Raw genomic sequence first — 24,379 nt, 5'->3', positions numbered from 1 at the left:
TGGGCACACTCCAGGCAGGAGGGTTGTAGCAGAAGCATGGAGGGCTGAGGTAGTTGCTGTTTAGGCTGCCTCAGTACAGCCAGAGCGAAGGGCACACCAGGGGCAGAGGCAGGGCCTGAGGCTGGAGAGGTAGCAACGACCAGATACCAAGATGCTTGCGTTACTGGAAGGAATTGGACTTGATTGTGAAGGCTGTGGAGAATCATTGGAGGAGTTTCAGCAGGAGAAGAACATGATCAGTTTGACATTTTAGAGGGATCATTCTGGCAGCTATAGAGAGAAAATTCATCTCAGTACTTCATAGTCATACTTTGTTTTTTAACAAAAAGTTGGCCATGTTTTCATTTTATTTCCTGTTAAGTGATATTTGGTGGTTTTCCAAAATCAAATCCACGTTCAAATGATTTGCCACCACTACCGTGGTCTCAGGAATGTGCTTTGGGATCCTGGACAAGAGTTCCCGGACACAGGATGTTTGGAGTAAGTTACAGTAGTCCCCATGGTAACTTGTTCTGTCTTATTTGTTTAAACATTTTTCTTTCATTAATTTACATTCTTATTTTTTCTTCTCCTTTTGTCATGTTATTCTTTGGTACTTTTTAAAATGCTACAAATATTAAATATTTATCAAGTGTCAGGCACTGTATTAAGTTATATGTATATTTCATTTAACCTTCACCAAAACAGTATGGAGTAGACAGTATCATTACCATTTTTCAAATGAGCAAACTAGGGCTCAGGAAGTCTTAGAAACTTGCTGAGAAGGGTTTTGTGGCTTGCATTGCACAGCTAGAAGCAGAGCCAAAGGGTTCAAGCTCGGTCTGTATGTTTGAAGGAGCCACGTTTGCAGATTGTGCAGCCAGGTGTCTTTTAGGGAATGTCCTATCAATTGCAGGACTGCATTTACCACTGGAGCCTTTGACCAGCTGTGATGCGAGTGAGAAGAGAGCCAAAGTAAAGGGTCTCTTCTGGTTCATGAGACAGTGATGACAGCAGTTAAGGGACAAATAATGAAGAAAAGACAGTTGATTTAAAAGCTCAAGTTGAATAACGCACCTTGGAAATGTATTGTCCTCCTTCTCTTTTGCTTCACTGAAAGTTACTACCTTATTTATCAGTTAGGAGACTGTTCCTTTCTGCTGTAATGCCTTTGGTTCTACAGCACAGATTCTAGGAGTGATAGCCTGGGTCTGTGTTGAGCTCCAGCATCACAGTCCTTAATTCCATCCTGACAGAAGCAAATGCTGAGCCTGGGTCAGTAGGCGCAGGTTGATTACTCCACAGAGTGAGAGAGAACAGTGTTCCTCCGAGGAGCAGCCCTGCCTGAGCCTGCCTGCTTCTGTAGTGAAACACTGGCCTTTGAAACCAGGTTTATACTCGACTAAGTAAGAAACTGGCCTTCACTCAGTATCTCACTCAGTATCTGGATGCTGAGTAGCTTGATAGTGCTATAACACAGGGAGCAGAAAGGGGATGCTGCTTTCAAAAGATGGTAAATCACACCCAGGAACTACCTGCTGCCTGCCTCTCTCTACAACCCATCCCCTCCCTGCACTGTGCTGGGTTTGTACATACATGTGAACCCCCCAGTCTGCACATTCCAGACTCTGTCCACAGCCCCATAAACGTGTACCCAGAGGAGGCCAAATCGGGTAGAAGCCCATGCAGGTCCTGGCAGTGGACTGGGGCCTGTAGGGTGCCTGGGGAAATTCTGGGGTACCTGGAACATAGTCTGGGTGGACATGTCCCCCTGGGAACCAGGGACTTCCCTCCCCAAGGAGGTGGACCACAGCCCAAGATGGCCAGAGCTGAACCCTTCACTGCATGGGGCCCAGGCTGGGACTTGGGTGGCCAGGGTCTCGAGCAATACAGTTGTCTAAGCATCACAAAGACAAAGACAAAGGCTAAGCACTTCCATGGTTCTGGTCCTTTCTCCCTGGATGGGGCTCTTTTTTCCAGATCCTGGTGCATTGTCTCCACATATCTCAGTCTCCACTTCCACTATCCTGGCCCAGCCACCGTTCTCTCTCCCCGTTCACTCTTGTCCACCTCCAGTCCATCCTCCACAGGGTCATGTTCTACATGTAATGGGGATCTGCTTTTCTCAGTTCAGGAACAGGCAAAACTACGTAATATACCAAGGAAAAGAATACCTCGAAAGTGGGAGTGGTGGTCACGCCTGGAGTGGGGTGTGACTGAGGAGGAGTGCATAAGGGGCTGCCCAGGTCACAGCCAGCCTCTTGCTCCAAATCCCTCAGTGTCATCCCGTTGACAACAGTAAAATCCTTTATTGGGCTAGAAGGCCCTGGATGGCCTGGCCTCTGCCCAGCCCTGCCTCCTCAGGTCTCCCCGCCTCACTCACTTTGCCCTCCAAGCAACTTTGCCTTCCACCCAAAATACCTTCCCTCTGGCCCTTGTCCTGGCTAGCTCCTTTATATTTTCTGGGTTTGGCTTAAATACCATCTCAGAGAGGGAGTCTCTAACCCACTTTCCTGCCACCTCCCCACATTCCGCCCACCCCCACTGTCTCTTTCAGCATTTTGCTAGTTGACTTTGTAGCCATTATTTCAATGCATATGTTTGCCTGTTTAGTGTATGTCTCTACTGCTAAAACAGAAGTTCCATTAAGACAGGGACCATGTGCACGGTGGTTGGCACAATTAAGTCCTCAATAGATATTTTTTAAAATTGATTTTATTGAGGTATAGTTGATTTACAATGTTGTGTTAATTTCTGCTGTACAGCAAAGTGATTCAGTTATATATATATATATATATTCTTTTTCATATTCTTTTCCATTATGCTTTATCGCAGGATATTGAATATAGTTCCCTGTACTGTACAGTAGGACCTTTTTGTTTATCCATTCTATATAAAGTAGTTTGCATCTGCTAATCCCAAACTCCCAATCCATCCCTCCCCCACCTCCTCATCCCCCTTGGCAACCACAAGTCTGTATATCTATGTCTGTGAGTCTTTTTCTGTTTTCATAGATAGTTTCATTTTTGTCATATTTTAGATTCCACATATAAGTGATATCATATGATAATTGTCTTTCTCTTTCTGACTTACTTCACTTAGTATGAAAATCTCTAGGTCCATCCATGTTGCTACAAATGGCACTATTTCATTATTTTTTATGGTTGAGTAATATTCCATTGTATATATGTATACACCACATCTTCTTTATCCACTCATCTGTCGATGGACATTTAGGTTGTTTCCATGTCTTGGCTATTGTGAATAGTGCTGTTATGAACATAGGGATGCATGAATCAATATCTCTTCGAATTTTAGTTTTTTCTAGATATATGCCCAGGAGTGAGATTGATGTATCATATAGCAACTCTATTTTTAGTTTTTTTGAGGAACCTCCACACTGTTTTCCGCAGAGGCTGCACCAATTTACATTCCCACCAACAGTGTAGGAGGGTTCCCTTTCCTCCACACCCTCTCCAGCATTTGTTATTTGTAGACTTTTTAATGATGGCCATTCTGACTGGTGTGAGGTGGTACCTAATTGTAGTTTTGATTTACATTTCTCTAATAATTGGCAATGATGAGCATCTTTTCATGTGCCTATTGGCCATCTGTATGTCTTCTTTGGAGAAATGTCTGTTTAGGTCTTCTGCCCATTTTTTGATTGGGTTATTTGTTTTTCTGTTATTGAGTTATATGAGCTGTTTGTATATTTTGAAAATTAAGCCCTTGTCAGTCGCATCATTTGCAAATATTTTCTCCCAGTCTGTAGATTGTCTTTTCATTTTGTTTATGGTTTCCTTTGCTGTACAAAAGCTTATAAGTTTGATTAGGTCCTATTTGTTTATTTTTGTTTTCATTTATATTGCGTTGGGAGACTACCTAAGAAAACATTGGTACCATTTATGTCAGATAATGTTTTGCAAGTCCTCAATTCATATTTCTTGATTGAATGGATGATTCATAATCTGGACACCTCAACCACATGGATGCTATGCCCTGACTTACTCCCTCAAATCTAATCTGATCTCTGTAGCCACCAACCTTGCCCAGGCAGGTTAAAAGTTGCCCTTTTTCGGTCTTACTTTTGGACTTCCCTTTCCTCCATGGCAACCGGTTGCCCTTGTGGCCCCAGTCAGTTTGACAGTGGCCCAAACAAGGTCCGGTCCCTTCTTATTCCTTTTACTCCAGGGGGAGCTCCCAGCAAAACCACGCTGCTTCAAACATAAAGTTCTCCATGGTGTTCCTGCATAATCAATGTAAATAAGCAAGGTATCTCTCTCCCAAGTCATCAACCGTGGTAGCCTTGTTGATTATACAAAAACCACGAGGGGAGAGGTACAAAAAATAAATATATATAAATATTCAATAATGGGCTACTTGGAAGTATGGCAGTAAGTGAAATCAGATCACTAATGGTTCCAGATATTTAAATTATAGATTTGAAAAAATCATTGGCATATATTATAGTTGTTTTAGAAACAGAAATAACTAATCGAAGTTGCTCAGTTAGTTCAAAAGAATGCTATATTTTCCTCTGTTGCTATTAACAAATAAAAAAAACAAGTAAGCAAGGAGTTCATTAGAAAAGCATTTGTGAAACATTAATATACTTAATAACCTACATGATTAAGAAAAACAGCCTCACTTTAACATATAGTGTAGAGAGTAATGCAACTGTGAAAAAGGAACATTTATTTTGAAACAGTTATAAATTATAGTCCAATATGCATAGGTATAGAGTTATAATGAATAACACTAAGAATTAATCAAAAAAACCTTTTAAATTTAAGTGTTAATGGCTGAGATCTTTTATGAGAGACAACTAAAAGCTTTTTAAAAATTAGAAGAATTATTGCCACATGCAACTTTTTGAAAAGAAATAGGCTGTTTCCTTCACCCTAAGGACATTGAAGTGATTGAAATTAGTAACTAAGCAGCTCTAAAAGTTATGGAACAGAAATAACCCAATAATGATCCTTCACTTATAATAATTTTCTTCAATAGGTATCAAAGTGTGTTTAGTCAAATCAACAGTATTTAATGGCCATACACTACATGTACTGTATCTGTTAAATATAGAGAATTTAATAAGGATATACTATAATCCCACTTATTTGGAGAGCCTGCCTACCAAATTACAACTCTTTGAAATACAGAAGAGAATCAGGAAAGAAGCAAAAGTTGAACAAACACCATAAAATCCATATACTAGAGTTCATATATTGGACTAATTTGCTCTGATTTCAAAAACAGTTCTAACACAACTTGCTGTTTGACTGCCTAAACCATTGTGGTAATCTTTAGAGTTCATCACAAAATATTTCTGATTCTGCCCCTGCTGAGTCCATGGTAGGGTTATACCTTCCACTCCCTTGAAGTTAAATGGAGCCATGGGACTTGCTCCAGCCAGTGAAATGTGAGTGGAAAATGCAGATATTTCCTGCCTTTTATTGATGGGGAATCTGAGACTTAATTATCAGGTTAGATAATTAAGCCAAAGTTACAGGGCTAGTGGACCAGGATTATGACCTCAAGCGGTCTAACTCCAAAGCCCCTGTACTCAACCAACAAGCTATACAGCTTCCTAATGTTGGTGTACCAAGTGGTGAAAAATTAACAAAACAAAAGTACTAAATGGAAGGAAATGGCCTGCCTTAAGAATGCTATAGATAATCCATAAAGCAGTTAATCTATGTAAGCAAAATCAAGGACTCCTACTGACTGACCCCTATAGACAAGGAGAGAATGAGGTCATTCTGCAAACCAGTGCAGTTCAGGGGATGAATTCTGATATCTGTGCTCAGAAGTGTCAGAGAGTTGACTTACATGATGACATGATTTTAAGCAGGATCTTTACCAAATTGCTTTCATAAACTGAAGTGTTCTAAACATATGCACTGAAACTAATTTCACAGCATTTTTCATCTCTATTTTCAACGTGATTCAGAAATGAAAAGATAGTTATGAAAACTGTAACTAGCAAAATAAAACTAAGGAAACAGTTCTAAACCTCTTAAAAAGAGCTATTCAAATCATACTGGTATTTGGGAGAAGACCCAAACAACTTTGTTTCTTTCCTCTCTGCTCATACCAACATCTAGCTGATAACCTCCCCTCTAACCCAGACATCTTTAACCTGGAATCCATGGATGGGAATTAGAACAGTGCTTCTCACAGTGTGGTCCCCAGACCAGCAGCATCAGCCTCACCCGGGAACTTGTTAGAAATGTAAATTCTCAGGTCCCACCTCAGTTACACTAAGCCAGGAAGTCTGGAGGCAGGGCCCAGCCATCTGTGTTCTGATGCATGCTAAAGTTTGAGAACCACTGAGCTAATGAACAGCTTAAGAGACATGTGAGAACTCCCAAAGTGTAAGAAGGTGGGCGACATACTATCTAACTTAGGCACTGGAATTCTATGGGAAGAACCTTGACAAGCCCTCGTGGGATAGTAAAGATATGAAGGAATAGATTTTGACCACCTCCAGAAACCAGAGGGTGTGGAAAACCATTCTATATGAGAAAGGGAGATAATTGTGTTATTCTACATTTGAAATGGAGGAATAGGGGAGAAAAAGTAAAAAGGAAGGTTATATTGGAGAGAAGCCAGAAAAATGAAGAGAGGCTAAAAGTTATAAGGTCAATGGTCAGTGAAATGCCCCATTGGTGGAAGAACCAAGAGATGTTTTGAGAATGGCAAGGCTGACATTTTATCGGAAATCATGAAACATCGTCATTTGTTTCCAGTAAGAAAGAAAGAGAAAGAGAGAAAAAAAGAGAAGAAAGAAAGAGAGGAAAGAGAGAAAGATAGAAAGGGAGGGAGGGAGAGAAGGAAGGAGGAAGGAAGGAAGGGAGGAAAGAACAAAAAAAAATCTTCTTCAAGATCTGCTGAACTCATGAACGCTTGATGTGAGTGGATCTTTTTGTGGAAATGGAAGCGGAGTTGAATTTCACATTTTTGTATGGTGATTATATTGCAGATACAGTACAAGAATACATAAGAATTTGAAGGTCAAGGTAAGAATATAAACCTGCCAGTAATTTGCAGATATTTTGAAAAAGGCTTTGAATTTCCACAGCCTTTTATAGTTTTAAGGGTTCAAACCAATTTACCTAGATTTTGAAAGATGAGCTTCAGTTGACACCTGAATTGCAGAAATCTGTGGATGGCCTAGGGTGGCAAGCCCTGTTGAAGTTTGATGTTGTTTTATTTATTGCTTCTTAACCAACTATCCTGCAATTTAGTGTCTTAAGATACACAAAAGGCTCCTGATCTTATGGGTCAGGAATTCCAAAATGGCCGGGATAGGTGGTTCATCTCTGATCCACATGGGTCAGCTGGGGTGGTTGGAACTGGACAGTGCATTTTGAGATGGCTTCTCCAGTCACTCACACGTGTGGCTTCGTGGTGTTCCTTGGCCTCTCTCTCCTTGTGTTTGGTATTTCATCCTTCAGGCATCTCCATGTGGCTGGAACTTCTCACAGGGTAAACAGGCTTTATATACAGCAGCTCAGAGCTACGAGGGAGAATGTTTCAAGGGCTGGGATATAGAAGCCTCCAGTCTCTTAAGGCCTGGGCCCAGTGCAGCTGGCACAGTATCACTATTACATATTATGTTACTAGTGAACCAGTCATGAACCCCACCTAGAGTCAAGGGGAAAGGACGTAGACTCCACTTCTTATGGGAAGAGTGTCAAAGACTGTGTGGCCTTCTTGATCTGCCATGGATAATAATTTGGATGTAGTTTCAGAGTACCTGTTAATTTTCAGGATTTATGTAATACAAGATAACATTATCCTCTGGAAAGTGCACAAGTACCAATGTTTAACAACTTATGAGCAAAGAGTGAAAGATAGTTTGGGTAGCTACCAAAAGAATTATATTCTAGTGTTGTCATTATATTCTAGCTAATGGGTAACGTTTATAATAATGACAGTATTTTTAGGGCTTACTTTTCAAAATTAGATTGAAATTTGGAGTGTGATTATAAATATTAACATTTTAATCTGGTAGTGACATAGAATGATTAAATTAAATCTTCGCTTTGGGTGAAAAAATAATGAATGTGTCTCTCATCCTAAGTTGAGGCCTCTCTCAAACCACTGGAGAAGTTGACTCCGTATCTTTGAATGAAATGTAAAAATGGCATGTCTGTTCTGTCAAGAAGATTAATTAAAAGAGAATCCAAGCAAGATGGGCAGGTCTCATATTACCCTAGAGTCTTTTTAATATGGGGACACTGTTGTCAAGATAGATTTCAGTACAAGAAGCTCTTTGGAAAACTCCTTTTACTCATATCCCCCTAAACACAATTTAATAGATACCTTTATTTTCTTCCTGTTTCCATATAACAGGAAACCTGTTTTTTCAAAACCAAGACAATTATTTTAAATACCTAAGAAGATGGACCCAGTAAGAACTTGGTACTTTCTTGTAATTGTACTTTCTTATACCTTCTACCAGCTTGTCCTACTGGTCAAATGGAGAACTTTTAGCCTCTTACCTGAGAAGGTCGGTCACTCTTTCTTATATCACAGAGGGCCAGTGGCTGGCTACAGAGCTAATAGATTTATTGCCAGTAGAAATTTTACCTAATACAAAATGAAATTGACAGTCAAAAGTACATCTATGTTTTAGGTGTATCCCTAATCATTTAAATTTAGACATCCATGATTTTCTCAAAATATATTTTGCATCACTTTTCATCAATAGAGTCTGAATGAGTTTGATCCAGAGAGTCATTTCTTATATTCTGATGTTTTCAGTGATTGCAAATACATAGCACACGTGCCACCACTCTTCCCTCCCCAAAGCCTATGGAAGACATCACTAATCAATCACAGCGTACTTTCCTGCTGAGCTCCGCCTTAAGCCTCAACAATCATTTTCAGCACAGTGCTTCATACAACTACCAACAATCAAATAAAACTGAGGCCTCCAATAAAATGTATTTGCCAATATGGGAAAAAGAAGACCAAAATATCTATCACAATGGTTTACACATAGTAGGTACACCAGAAATATATGTTGATATGAACTACAAGTGTGGCCCTTGTTTCCTGCACGTAGTATTTAAAAAGCAGCTGACCTTAAAGTCATCCTGACAATTGACTGTTTTGTTTATTACCCCAGATTCCGCTGTTATCTTTTATTCTACCTTAAATTCAGAAAGGTTTTGTCACTTTTAGAATTTTAAAAATATGTTTTATGACAGATATAATCCAAAGGGTGTGATAACAGATCACACAGCAGATGCACTTATTTGAAGTTATCTTTTTGAAACATTTCATTCCATTAAGTAGCAGGCAGTTTCTTAAATATTTGACAGCAGAAACTGATGATTTCTCAGTTTCTCTGCATTCATTCAGTTGCAGTGTCTTTGAAGCCTACCATCCTCTTGTTAAGAAATCCTGGAGAATGCTTCTTCACTCAGTTAGCACTTCCATCATGTCATCCCAGGTAAATTGACTTTTCATTGCTGTGGTTCCTCACCATCCTTGGCCGGAGGCCTGCTGCTGATCGCTAAGTTTCTTTACTTCTTTGGAGCTCATCAATATAAATTATTTGAATTTTACTTCAGACCACCTTAACTTAACTCTGTTATCAGTTTACTTTCCAAGTGCCACCAAGTGTCACTTTGCCACCTGAGCCATAAACTTATCAGTAAATATTCATGCCACCCGAGACAGCCAGTCTGGGTCCTCAGCGAGGTCTGTGTTCCTATTCCTTGTTAAGTGGTTCTTTATGTTTATGCTCCTGGCAGCCAGCATTTGTAATGGTCCATTTCTCATTACAGGAGCAAATGGCTTCCTAGATTCACAATAAATTAACATTCAATACTACTGATGTGAGAGATTTGCCCTCAGCTACTTAGGGGCAGTTCCTGGGATTGCAAGGCAAGCATTTGGCTCTGGTCTTGAACCGCACGTGGTGGAGGGCAAGGCTTACTTACTACAGTGGTCCTATTTCATAGCTCTGCTCATGGTTTTTCTTTTGAAATGTAGTTAATGGTCTTTTCCTGCTGTGGAGACTCGACACAAAAACATGACTTCTTCACTCTGTTGTGCATGAGTCTGATTATTGCTTTATTTTACATTTTCTTGCCTCTGTTTCTTTGTTTTGCTAGGAGCAAGTTCAATCCAAAAGGTAATTGCAGTTGGTAGGGTTTTGCAAATAGTGATTTATTTTTGGAATTATAAAGATTTCTTAATAGAATCTTTTAAAGTAAAATCTAGTGAAACTGAGCCACTAGATTTTACTTTAAAATATTTTCTAAATTAATACAGACACAAAAGATAAATCTATCTGGGATAGACATTTTCTTGTGAAAGTATAATGTTTGTCAAGTGCTCTGTGGGTCAGCTGTTTACTTTTGAATGTAAATTTTTATTTATTTTATTTTATTTAGCTGTCAGACAAAATTTGTGAATGTGTGTGTTATGGCTAAACTCTCATAACCCAACAACCTATGAGGAAATTCTTATAAAATTAATGTAGTCTGGAATCATGGAGGAAGCTTTAACTTATCCAAAAGGGCTTAACAACAATAGTAGTTTAAAAAAATAAATTCTTTAATTTGTCATTTTATTCTCAACCATAGAAATTTGCCTGATCTTTAGTCATTAGCTGTGCCATATGGTCATTCACACACACACACACACACACACACACACACACACACACACACACACACACACACACACACACAGAGAGTAATGATTCTCTTTGGAATATTGGTTATGCTATAAGTAATCAGGATTTGTTTTTGTTATATTTCCTTCAATGGCATCCATAGATTTGTCACAGATTTTAGATTAATGAGGTTATTTGGCATTGCTGAAAATATTCTAGACTGAAGATATTCAGTAAGATTGCCAGATAAAATGCTGTGAAGAAAAAGTCACTGGGAATTGCTGTGGGGTTGGGGTTGGGTGAGGAACATGAATATTTGGGAACATGGTGCAGAGTGTTCCATACTTGTTTCTAGCCTTCTTAATTTGGAGAAGTAGGGCTGCCAGGTAAAAACACAAGACACCCAGTGAAATTTGAACTTTGGATCAACAACAAATAATATTTTTAGTAGAAGTATGTCCCAAATAGTGCAAATATTAATGGTTTGCCTGAAATTCAGATTTAACTGGGGGTCCTGTATTTTTATTTGCTAAGTCTTACAACCCTTCCTACACTGTTCAGTCTATGCTCTAAGACATATTATGATTTTTGTTGAGGAAAAAGCATAAATTAAGGCCACTAATAATAGAAGCAGAGAAGCATACAAGAAATAGAAAGATTCTTTTCTTTTAAGATTATTTTCTATTGCATGATTCATTAAATATTTACTGAGTGCCAACTAAGTATCAGGCATTCTCCTAGGGACAGGATACCCACTGGTGACCAAAACCATATCTGATCCTTGCCTTCATAGTGCTTCCAGTTTCTAGAGGCTACCTGCGTTTGTGGGCTCGTGGCTCCCTTCCATCTTTAGAGTTAGCAGTGGAGTTTCAATATTTCTCACATCACATCACTATGAGTCTGACTCTCCTGCTTTCCTCTTTGACTTATAAGGACGCTTGTGATTACATTACGCTCCTCTAGATAATCCAAGATAATGTTCCCATCTAAGGGTTAGCTGATTAGCAACCTTAATTCCATTGGAAACCTTAATTCCCCCTTGCCATGTAACATAAATATATGCACATGTTCTAGGGATTGGGATGTGGATATCATGAAGGGGCAAGGAGCATCATTCTGCCTACTACAGATGGGAAAATCAACAGGCATGTTTAGATGTGTTAAATTTGAGATGCCAGTGAGTCAACCAAGTAGGAAGTTAGTGATGTAAGCAGCACAATATGTGAGTTTGAAGCTCAAGGAGAAATTAGCGCTAAATATGGAAGTTGTCAACCTATAGGTGATGTATAAAGCCGTGAGTGTGTATGACATCACTGAAGGAGAGACTGAGCCCAACAAACTTCTACATTTAGAGTTAAAGTAGAGGAGACAGGCCAACAAAGAACACAGAAAGAACAGACAGAAAAGTAGGATGAAAACCAAAATAGTGTGGTGTCAAGAAAGCCCCGAGAGGAGATTCTTCAAAAAAGGCAAGAGTGATCACCTGTGCTCAATATTGCTGCAAAAGACATTTGCAGATTTGTCCAGCAAGATTTGGATTTGGTAGCAAGAAACTGAAAACCTTTATACAAGCTGTTTCAATGAAATTATGGGGGCACAACCAAAACTGATGCAGTTTGAGGAGTGAATGGGATGTGATCACTGACCACAGGTGATGAGGAAAAGTCCTGTGTGTCCTCACAACCTTTGTAGATGCTTGTTAAAAACAGTGAGGTGATCACATTTGATCAGAGACTTTACTACCGTAAGAAGCTAGGAGCTAAGCAAGATCACTTTTGTGTACTTCTATCTAGTCAGGATTGTGTGATAGCTACATTGATGGTTTATATGAAAGGGGTACAGATATTGCTGGGTTCCCATTGCTGTGCTCTGTGTGTTGAGCAAATCCAGAGGGTAACTGGAGCAATGAAACATCTCCATCTTCCTGCTGCATCCCAGGAAACCCTTTAGGACCAAACAGCAGAAACTGCTTGGAAGGAGAAAAATCAGAGTATTCTGTGGCAGGACTCAAGAATCCCCTTGTCTTGAGGAATCTCAAGCTTTGCTGGCTTGTTGCCTTTCTAGGGAATCTTAGAGGGGACAATGCTGCATCCTCCCAGACTGCGGTTTACCAAAGGGCCTGCTCCTGCAGGAACAAGGTACTCTTATTAGCTGATGATTCCTTCCTGCTCATCCACAAGAGACTGTACTTTTTCGGAAGAAAGTGGCTGTGAGATTCTTGTGTGAGGTCATTCTCCCGCTCCCTTTACTGGTTCTCAGAGTTTTACAAAAGTAAATGAGAACTCTCAGCGCAGAAAGACTCAAAGGGTAGAACTTATTGTTAACTTGGTCAAATTAGATAGAATAAGTAAATTCCTATGAACTGTTAACCAAACTTCCAGAAACGGAGACCTGATTGAAATAAAGAGGCATTTACTGGGGGTTTGTTAGGACTGCAGCCCGGGAGACACAGATTCAAGAAGCACTTGAATTGTGTTCCACTGGACTACAAAATGGACAAAGCTTATAAAGTCAAGAACTGCGGAGCCACAGTTAGTTACATGAGTTGTTTACCAAGAATTATAATTGGAACTGGCAAGAAGTAAGGGTGCTTGTTAAGCAAGAATTGGTTGGGGTCCAAAATGGTTGCATAGTTACAAAGGGGAACAACCTTGAGACCAGCTAGCAGATGTTGTTTTTAAAATGGCTGCTGTCCTTAGGTTTGGTATAGTTCACAGAAAGTTCAAGTTCTCAGTGGTGCAGAGAAATATCTGAGACCAGATCCTCAATGGCTGCCCAACTCTATTTTGTATGCCTGAACTATGATTATTCCATTATGATATCAGTTTGTCATTAGACTTAATAGATTGGCAGGTAGAGAGGCTTAAGATCTCAGAATGAACTCCAAAATGATGTTGGCTCCAAGTTTTGGCTCCGGAAAATTTAAGAATCATAACAAAGTAACCAAGGCATTTATTTCATTAAAGTCTTAATCTCACATCATACACAAATTTAATTTCAGATGTATCATAGACCTAAACAAAACTATAAAACTATACAATTTGTAAAAGATAGCAAAAAGTATGGATATACAACTTTAGGATAGGCAAAATTTCTTAGAAAGGACACATAAAAACAATACAATACACAAAAACTGACAATTCACACTTGATCTAAATTGAAAACTTTTGTTCATTAAAAGAAAACTGGGATATATGTATAACTGATTCACTTTGTGTACACCTGAAACTAACACAACATTGTAAATCAACTATACTTCAATAAAAATTTTCAAAAAATAAAAATAAAACTGCTTAAAAAAAAAGAAAGAAAAATTGGTTGATAAAAGGGTACAAACTTTCAGCTATAAGACATATAAGGTTTGAAGATCTGATACACAACATGGTGACTAGTTGATGACACTACTGTATAACTGAAATTTGCTAAGAGAGTAGAACTGAAATGCTCTCGCAAAAAAAAAGATAAGTATGTGAGGTGATAGATGTATAAATTAACTAGATGGTGGGAATCCTTTCACAATTAAACGAAAAAAAGAAAGAAAGAAAGAAAGAAAATAATAGACAAGCTACAGACTGGGAGGTAACATTTTCAAAACATACATCTGACAGAGGATTTGTATCTAAAATATACAAAGAACTACACTTCAATAATGACAAACAAAACAAAAGAACATGTTAAGTGGACAGAATTCTTAATCTGTAATAATTGTCTGCTTCACTCATTCAAATAGTTTCAATGTAGTGAAGTTAATAGCTTTTATTATTTAAAAAATAATAATAAAGGAAGTAAGTAAAGTTGATTTAAATAAAGGGAGTGGGTAATATGCCTTAAATACTAAAAGCCTGGCCGCGCAACACCCAGTGGCAGAGATTTTGAGTTTCAGGGGAATTTTTCTGTAAAGTAAATAAAGATAAATTTTGAAGATTGAATCTACAGAAAGAGACTTGTAAATAGTAAGAAGTTTTAATGGCAGCCAAACTAAAGTTTACCACAGTAAACTATGAACCAAAAGAGCAAAATCTGTTCAGTTATGAAGATGCTGGTCCACACTCCCACAGCTGGGAAGCGGTGGAGCCCTGCCAGTCGGGCTCTAGAGGCTGTGCTCTAACCTCTGTGAGACACTGCCTCCACTGTGGCTCTGCTTCTATCATACGGATGGTACATAACTTGGGTCAGCGTTTCTCAAAGTCCTTGGTCAGTAGGTTATCAGGTTGGAATGTTCCTAGATTAATATATCACCTAAAAGGAAGTTCTGTGGCTAGATTTGGGAAATGCTGAGTTTAACAAAATAAAATGTGTTATTTCGCTTTTCAGGGCCAAACATGCACTGAGATTCTCTAAGGTTGGTAGTTGAAGAGGGAATTAGCTTTTCTCAGATTTATTTGTTTGAGATATGTATAGATTAAGGCTGGGACTGATAGCGTATATATAACATATACATTACGTTTGTGCGTGCGTAAGTGTGTACATATACCTTATAACATCCAATACTGACTCAAGCAAATGTGAGTTTATTTGTTCTACAAAACAAGAAGTCTGGGGCAGGGCAGTCCCTGGCCAGCCTCATTTCTCTTTCCCTTTCCACTCTAGACCTATAACAGGCTGTCAGTAGGACAGGGAAATAAAATCCTCTTACAAAAAGCATTGCAGATGATTGGGCGTAACAATGTAATCTTTCCTGTACAACAAAAGCAGGCAAGTGAACATAGACTAGACATGGAAATTGAGTCAGCAAGCTACAGTGTTTGCCACAGTACACACACATATGCACACACAAACACACATACACTTGCGCACATACGTACGTGCACGCACTCACACACCCCACCTTTTAATTTATTTGTGTTCCAAAGCATTTCACAGGACAAGTATTCACATCTTTGGGAACTGTGGTCTTGAGCCACATTATGTCCCTTTTGTAAAATAACTACTTATAAAAACATCCTGATATAAAATACTTAGCCTTTAACATGGGCTGTTGTTCCATTCCACATTGTAATAGATTCCACTGTAGTTGCACAGATGACAATCTGTGTCACAGACTGTTACTGGAAATATCTCATCGTGCATTAGCATTCACTGTTATGTCAAGGTGATATACATGAACAAAATTTATTTTTAAGCCAGGAGAATTTCAGAAAATTGAACCATGTCTCGTTATTAAAGTTTCTTTTCCTTTTTTTCTGAACCAGGTGCTATCTTATCATGCAACATGTTCAAAAGCTGAAGTTGACAAGTTTAAGGTAAGGGAGCAAATGGTGCCCTAATGGTGCATAAAGTTAAACTTCCCAGGGCTTTCAGACCCTTTGTTACTTGTCTCTAGAACAAGGTCTGCCCACTGAATGTTGGGGGAATAGAATTAGGAGAAGGCATGTTTGCATATTTCAGTTTTAGAGGGTAAGAGGGACTTATATAGAGCTGAACGGCCCCTTCATGATCATTTAAATGATTCAGTATTTCTTTCTTTTTTTAAGTATGCAGGGTATCAGAAAAAGATCTGTGTAACATGGTGAGAATCAGGATGCCTGCTTTTGGCCTCGGTCTTACCTCTAACTTTCTGTTCACTAAAAAATCTTAGGGCTTATATCTTCATCTGTAAAAATAAGTGAAGAGATTAGGATAATAGTAGCTACCATTTACCAAGTGCTTACTATGGATCAGGTACAATACAAAGCATGGTGCCAGTGAGGTGACAGCTGACAACAGAGGAAGGAGACAGAACAGCTAAAACCACAGCAGTCAGGGTCCATTTGCTGTAGAGATAAACATCCTACATACCACCTAGAATATGAGCACCAGCAGGGCAGTGCTTTTTGTATGTTTTGTTCACTGCTCTATCTCTACTGCCTTTCACAGTTCTTGGAACATAGTAGCACTCAATAAATACTTGTTGAATGGTTGAATGAATGAATGATTGAATCAATCCAAAAAGCATTAGTGTTCTGTAACTCAAAACAATTAGTCATTAAGAAAATGTTCAAAACATGGTTATATATAAATTTTTATATTTTATATTATATACATTTGATAAATATTTCCATCAAAAATATTTAAAGCTTTTTTACTTTAATCAAGTTCAGTTACCTAGCAATTCTACTTATGGAAATAAGTTTCCATAAACATTTTACTGTTTTTACTGTTTTGTGTTTTATATTTTTACCATTTTATAATCATCTTAATTGCTAAAAGATGAAAGGGGCAGGCAGGGAGAAATACAGCAAAGCTCATAATGGACTAAATATGACTGCAGAAGCTATGTGATGGGACATGTCTAGAGCTAGAGCAGCCAAAATCAATAGCTGTCTACTCTCTAAAAGTATTGCCCTATGTTCAGGCTTAATTCTTTCCTTAGAGTAAGGCAAACACCATTGTCTTGGAATTTGCCATGCTTTTTTTATTTTTAGTTCACAAACATACTAAAAACATGAAGTATTTAAATCTGAGAAAAAATGGGTTATTTCGTCTTAAAATGATCAAGATTATTAACTAAAGTGATGTATTCCAGATTTTATCCTGTAAGATATTAGTGAATATCTTGTTACAATATAATTGAGATATAGTAGATAATTTTAACCTAATGGCTTTTTTTCTTGATATATAAAGTAAATGAAACATTATCATAATTGGTAGCTGATGCCTTATAATTGCAGTGGGCTTAAAATAATCCTGCACATAGAAAAGTATTTACTGAAGTTTCACAGTAGAGTGTGTGCAATGGCAGTTTCCTAACATCGTAGCTAAATCACAGTAAATAAGTGCTTTGTTTTGACCAATATATACAAATAAACTATGCATATATTCAAAAATATTGTAACCTTGGCTACTGCAATACTTTTTTAACAGAGCTAGTACTATATATCTATATGTATGTATGTATAATATATATATTTAGAGAGAGAGAGAGGCAGAGAAAAGAGAGATTTGAAATGTAGAATCAGAGTTATCCATGAGATTTTATGAGTTAAAGAATGGCTGAGTTTCAGTGTGTTGGATTATGCCCAGCCAGGACCAAGCTAGTGATCAGTGATTCAGAGATTAAGCCAGAATTTTGGGAAGAAAATTATTTCATCATCGAGTGCTAACAGGATCTGGAGGTCAAATACATATGTACACAGGTCAGATTCCAGTTGCAGCCTAAGCTTCACCATATCTGGGATTCAGACATGTCTAGAAGACCAGTGAGATGTGGTCTGTTTACATGAGAGACTAAGAGGGCTTCTGAGTCAAAAACTCAGAGTTTGGGAGTTGAGGCCATGGGCCTCAGTGTCTGGATGATTCCAGGTTCAGCATGGAGTTTATCTCTTGGATTTGTCTCTTACTCCAGCTTCCCATGGATTCATGTTCTCAGCTAAGAACATGAATGAACACAAAAGGCATGGACTTTAGTATGGTTTCAGTGCATTAAATTACCCCAAGAGCACAGGGATTCCAGAGTGTCAGTAGCACACAACAGGAAGCAGCAGCCCAATGGAAGGAAGCATCACTATGGCCAGATGCAAGACATCTGCCTACCAATATGACCAACAGAGGTGGAAGGACTCACTGCGAGCTGAGTGGTCACATCTTAAGGACAAGAACCTTGAGTAATCCCAGGAATAAGTAGGAGAGATGGAGATCCCAAAATACTGGAGAGTGTGATACATACCGTTAATCACTTTAATTCACTACTATTTGTACTCCTAGGTGGTATGGCCTAAAGGAACACAGATTTCCTATATGATAAACCTGTAGTGAATCTTCAATAATCATTCATGCTAGGATGATACCACATTACCTTTCCACTTACCTTTTCTTCCTCTTTCACACTCTTCCACATTTGGGGATTTCTTTTCCTATTCTAGAATGCCATAAGACAGGGGGAGGGTGTTTCTGTTCATTTTGTTTTGTTCGGTTAACCCTATTTCTCCTGTTGGGAAAAATCTCCTTGAGAGGTGTGTGGTGGTGAGTGGGTGAACGGTGGTTAGAGAGTGAAAACCGTCCCAGAAGTGCGCCTAGATTGTCTAAGCAGAATAAGTAGGTGAAACAACATATAATTGCTCATCCAGGAATGTCAGAACCTAAGCCCATCTTTGTCATTCTAATATATCATTATACCTTGGGAAACAGTCCTTTATGTAGGGTCCCCTATACATGAAAAGATCACAGAACTTCCTCAAACTAATGAGTTAACTTTTTGAAAGTCTGATTCAGGTTATAATATTAGTTTATCCTTTATGGGTTGATGCCCTGTGCATTGAATGAGGAAACCAGGATCTAAAGAATGGTTTTTATCCTCATTAACATTTACTGATCTTCCTTGAACTTGAAATAAGAAAGATGTGCCCAGAAAATTTGTGCAGATTTTAGTGCCTGTTTACATCTCTTCTGCTTGGTGCGAACAGGAATAATATATAAAGACCATATTGTCAGTTAGATCTCTTTGAAGATGACTGGTTTAAAGGCTTTTAATAACCTGAAGATGTCAGCTGTGATAACATAAGAAAATGAGTTTAGTACACCAATTATATGCTTCCGTAATTTTATGCACTTTCCTAGGATTCCAATGCATTGGACAGACCAAACTGTTATCACTATATATGCCAGTTTACCAATTAAAACCAACTCATGGACGTCCTCATGTTATATTGCCATCTTCTATCATCCCTTCTTTCAATTCCAAACTGCAAGGGTTATGGCTGCAATCAGAGATGAACTCGTTTACAGCACTATTTAACTGCCTCAGTAATTAAACGCCAATAACTCATGTTGGGTGTTTGGGTTTGGACTGCCTCTTGCATATTTCAAGTTTTCAGTGTTATTGCCTAGGCCACAAATTAACATCCTGGTAAAGCAAATAAAGTACTGAGGATAGGTGCTCCCTGTGGCCTTTACGTACCAAAATACGAATGGCCACATCAAAAATAGGATCTTATGGCCTCCTCTGTGAGATGGATGGCAGGGGACAGGCTGAGCAATGGGATGTGATGTACTATTTTTGTAAGTAATTAAGTTTCAGGAGACACGTTTGACCCATGAAATATTCAGATGTTATAATAAGAAGTTCCTGCCCTCAGAACCGCCCTTGCCACTATGCCGGTGGATGTGTCTGTCATAGGGCCCTGCACAAGGGTTCTTGCACAGGGAGGCAGGAGTTGGGACTGATCCCCACCTGGCCGGCCAAGTGCACGGGATGCTTTTTAGCAATGGAGCCTCCAGAGGGTGCATCTTTTTCTCATTGCAGGAAGGCAGCAGGTGTGCTGACCACTGCCCTGCCAGCTCCATTTGTGGAGCTGTGGAAAAGCCCAATCCTTGCAGCAGCTTCTTGCAGAGGACAAGTGCACTGCATAGAGAGGGGAGAAATGGCACAGGGCACTGTGTGGCAGAGGTTTGGGTAGCTCGTGTTCCCCACCCCTGTCAGTAGGGAACATCTTCCAGCTGCTCTCCCGCAGGCTGAGTGTTCCCACAGAGGTGCCTTCATGGCCCAGGGGTAACCCCAGGCCTCAGGGTGCCAGGGAGGGAAGAAGAACTCTCCCTTGTTTCTCTAGTCTCAGCCCTCACAGCCTTCATGAAAGGCTGCCTTTGGGAATCTCAACAATGACTTTCCAGTTCACTCGAGCTTATTTCTAAGGTTGTTTAAAAGATGACTTCGCAGCATTATGAACAGAATTTGGCTATCATCTTACACCTAACCTATTCTGTCTCCTCTCTTGTCCCCCCCCACCTCTGGAATTGAGGGGGTTGTTTTGACTTTAAATAGTATTTATGCCAAGTTTAATATCAGATTTTTTTATCGTCAGGGAAAGTTATTGAACCTTCAGCAAGAAATTGACTGCAGGGGAAACAGCTGAGTCAGCATCCTAATGTGCATCTTCTGCTCCTAAGGCAGCAGACTGAGCTGATGGCCTGAGCTGCTTAGGACAACCCCATAAATATGTGGAGTCCTTGTGTTCAAATGTCCATGTGTTCATACACAGTCCTCTTGATGAATTGTGTCTTAATCAAATGCCACATCAGAAAAAAGATGCTTGTACTTTGTCATTCCAAGTGTAGAAAATACTAGGTGGGGTGGGGGGGGGGTGATGTGAGGGGAACCAGGGCTGCGAGTCCAGGCTGATCTTTCCTCCTGCTGAACTGAGCGTCTCTGAGTGGAGGGCTCTTCAAGGACCCACCTGGCCAAATACATCCTGTGGTGACACTGACCTCCTCTCAGATCACCTAAAATAGCCAAAGAAGTTTGTCACTTCTTTCCATTTGAAAGCTGTCTCCCAAAGGGCACTATGAACATCTACTTTTCCTGGGCGGAGATCCTCCCACTTTCTTGCCTCTACCCATTAACACAGCTGGATTCCCTGCGTTCCTTAGTGTCACACTTGAAGGCCCAGGGAGTCTGAGCCTGAGGGAATGAAATCAAAGGCAGTTCGGTTTTGGTTTCAGAGCAGTGACAGTCCTGAAGGTCCAGGGAAGAAGACAGCAGTGTAGGGAGACAGGGTGGCCCAGTTAGAGCCCTGACCCCTGAACGATGAAGGCAACTGTAAAGGCCAAAGGGCTCAGAACCTTCCAGAACACTAGGGCATCTGGGCCTGGATCACTCTCCCTTCTTTCTGGTTCTCTCTAGTAAGAGCCATCTGCAACTATAGAGATGGAACCGGAAATAAAGAACCAATAGCCCGTCACTTCAATGATGTGGGCGTGACTTAGCCATCACAATGGTTGGTTTTCTCTCTGCTCTTTCTTCAGTTTAGGTAGAAGCTACAAACTCCTGTTACGCTCCCCTCACCCTCCTCTCCAGACGTGCACTGTAGATGTAATTGTGCAGTTATCTTTGAGTCCTCACGCCCCCCACTCTCATGTGTCCCCTCCATTCGGACTCGGAACGTCTCTCATCATCCTCACAGCCATCACAGTTCAGGTCCTCCTTCTCTCTCACGCAGATGGTGGCTATGCAGTGCTCTCCTGTCTGGGCTCCCTGCTGCACTCCCAAATTCATCCTGTACACAGCTGCCAAATCAGCAGTACTCTTCCGTTGGTGCCAGTTTCCTTCTCACAACGCTTAGCATCTGCTATAAGCCTTTGGAGTCCATCATTACAAATTCTTTCAGTGCGCATTAAAAGTGCTCTGAGCTTTAAGCTCCAGTTCACTTTTCCAGCCTGTTTCTCATGCTCCCATTTACCCACCCTTCACACGAGTTCTATGTGATGTTTTCTCTCCATACTTGGCCCTTCCCTATCTTTGTTCCCATCCTGTTCCTCTCTCTGCATATTTAAAGTCCTAACAGGCCATCTCATCCTGCTCAGTTGCCCCCCCACATGAAGTCATTCTAACTGTCCTTCAGGCCAAGGTGATCTGCTCATTCTTTCATTGTACTTATCAGTGTCTACCCTGTGATATAAATCTTCGTGCACCTGTCTAAGCATCTGGTGAAACTAGGAGCATTTTTAGGTGAGAGCCCTTGTCTAGTTCCTTTTTGTAACCCTTCAATCACCTAAAGCCATGCCTTGCTTCTGGATGCTGGAGAAATTTCTACCAAGTGACCAAATTCATTGAACTGTTTGCAGTTTTGATGGCAGAGGAAGTTACAACATGTGAGTAGAATTTTGAAGCAAGTGTCTATGACATTGAGAGTGTCTGCAAATCCTGCCTCAACCCCTTGTTTTAAGCTCTTGATGATTAGTTTTCTGGATTTCCTATGAAGCATAAACTACATGAAAATAAAGGGATTCATTGTCTTTGTTTAAGATGTTCTCTTTGGAGTATTCAGTAACGACAATATCTGTCCTTCCTTGCTCTACAGCAGGGCAAATTAATTCTTAGTTGATTCAGCAATTTCTTTAATGTTAAGTGAGATTCTTCAGTCACGTGTCCTGCTACCAGTACTCTGCTGACTAAATTCTTTAAAACTATTATTTTCTTGAATCTCAGGATTCCTATCTAATTCTTTTTATTTGTATGACCCTGTATTCTTTCCCTTCTACCTATTTTTGAAATTATGTACTGCTTTGGTAATTCTGTATGTTTTCTCTCAGTTGAAAATGGATCTATTCAAAATCTTAAAAGCGTGTACAAATCATGATTCTGTTGGTTCCAAGGTACCATCTGAAATATGAAATTAGGAGAGAGTGTCTGATTGAAGGGTTTTCTACAGTCTCAGTAGCCAGAGCTGCCCCTTTTAAGGCAGTCTTTGTAAGGCCACAGACAGTAAGGCAAGAAAGAGCAAACATGTAAGCAGACAAAGCAGCCACCAAACCTCCTGACTCATTTAAAATTTCTAGGCCTCAGGTTTCCTCATCTGAAAAACAAAGCCATCTCCAGCTATAAAACGCTATAATTTTACAAGCCTGTAAAATATATCTGTAGGAGGGAAGGGGAAAATAAAACAGAAAGCAACATAAAGTTGACAAAACATCTTGGGGTCCTTATAATTTCTAAATACCCTAAGCTTTAAATTAAGCTTTGTTTAAAAACTTGGGTGTTTGGTAGAAGATTTGGCTCAACTTGATTTAATTATATATTATAAGTGATTTCCAAAGCCCACCGTTGCTCTATTACACTTGAAGGGTGAAATAGTACAATAATACTCGTGAGGAAGATAAGTGATTATTTTAGGTAAGACAAGAGGCTCAATCTCTTCAGAATAAAAACTTACACTAGTGCTACCTATAAATGTTTGAATGATAGTATCTTTTTTTTTTTTTTCGGTATGCGGGCCTCTCACTGTTGTGGCCTCTCCTGTTGCGGAGCACAGGCTGCGGACGCGCAGGCTCAGCGGCCATGGCTCACGGGCCCCGCCGCTCCGCGGCATGTGGGATCCTCCCGGACCGGGGCACGAACCCGTGTCCCCCGCATCGGCAGACGGAGGCTCAAGCACAGCGCCACCAGGGAAGCCCTGATAATATCTTAAATAATGACTTTTCAGTATATAAAAACCTTTTCATACCTTTATCTCACTTGAGCCTCACAACCTCTTGGTGAGGGCAGGGTTATCACAGCTCCATTTTACATATGAGACAACAAGAACCAAAGCACCAGCAAGAACAATGCACATGCTTGGCTTTGATTTTTCTCTCCAGTGTTTTATTTTGACTCTGAAGACAGTGCTTCTTTCCGGGTGGCTGAATAGGAAAGTGTAAGCAATATCATGGATTTTTATCCTGAAGCCGCTTCTTTTGATCTAACTATTATCTTGGAACCTTCATGGCATTTCAACAGCCTGGGGGCCAAATAAGCATGAATGGTGATGATGTCTGAGAAAAACAGAATTTTGGGCTGAACTTAACATAGACATTTTAAAAGAGACTTTTTGTGGTATTCTTTGGGCAATCAATATATTTTATTATTAGCTATTTTATTAGAAGCTTCTTTTTGTGTTGTGGTTGTGCCGTCCATGTGACTTCTTGCCCTGGGGTTTCAGACTGCTTAGAAACCTAAGGAAATTGGAAACAGCAAACATTATGAAGATATTGCATCATTCTTAGCAAGAGGGTACATGATCCATTATTCTGACATCTTGCTTGTCTTCCGTACAGTCTGATTGGCTATCTAGCTGTATAGAAATCTCTCGACATCTGGAAAGCTCAAAGGAAAAAGAGCAGTCTCACTTTATTATCCTGTGCTCTCCAGACCTGCCAAGTACCTTGTAGCAAAGATAACAAGGATATGAGATTGCAAATATCAGTTTAATGATAAAGCACTTGTCAGGAGATAAAGTCTTATGCTTAAGGCATGAGAACTCATGAACTAGAGACTATTTGGGGGAAGATAGGAAGTGAAGAATGTGAGATTGGGTT

The 24,379-nt window shown here is 39.7% G+C and overlaps 1 protein-coding gene across 7 annotated transcripts in view; it reads left to right on the top strand.

Moving 5' to 3' along the window:
• PDE11A (phosphodiesterase 11A) overlaps nt 1-24,379 on the top strand; it is a 466,258-nt gene that overhangs the window by 304,723 nt on the left and 137,156 nt on the right. For all 7 annotated transcript variants that reach the window (XM_079923541.1, XM_079923542.1, XM_079923540.1 and 4 more), the window contains one exon: nt 15,808-15,858. In XM_079923541.1, coding sequence (XP_079779667.1) covers nt 15,808-15,858 — 51 coding nt within the window. The remainder of the gene's footprint in view (nt 1-15,807; nt 15,859-24,379) is intronic.

The sequence above is a fragment of the Stenella coeruleoalba genome (genome assembly GCF_951394435.1).
Source record: "Stenella coeruleoalba genome assembly, chromosome: 6".
NCBI classification, from domain to species: domain Eukaryota; kingdom Metazoa; phylum Chordata; class Mammalia; order Artiodactyla; family Delphinidae; genus Stenella; species Stenella coeruleoalba.
Note: the sequence above shows the minus strand (reverse complement) of the source record. Positions and strands in the feature narration are given on the sequence as shown.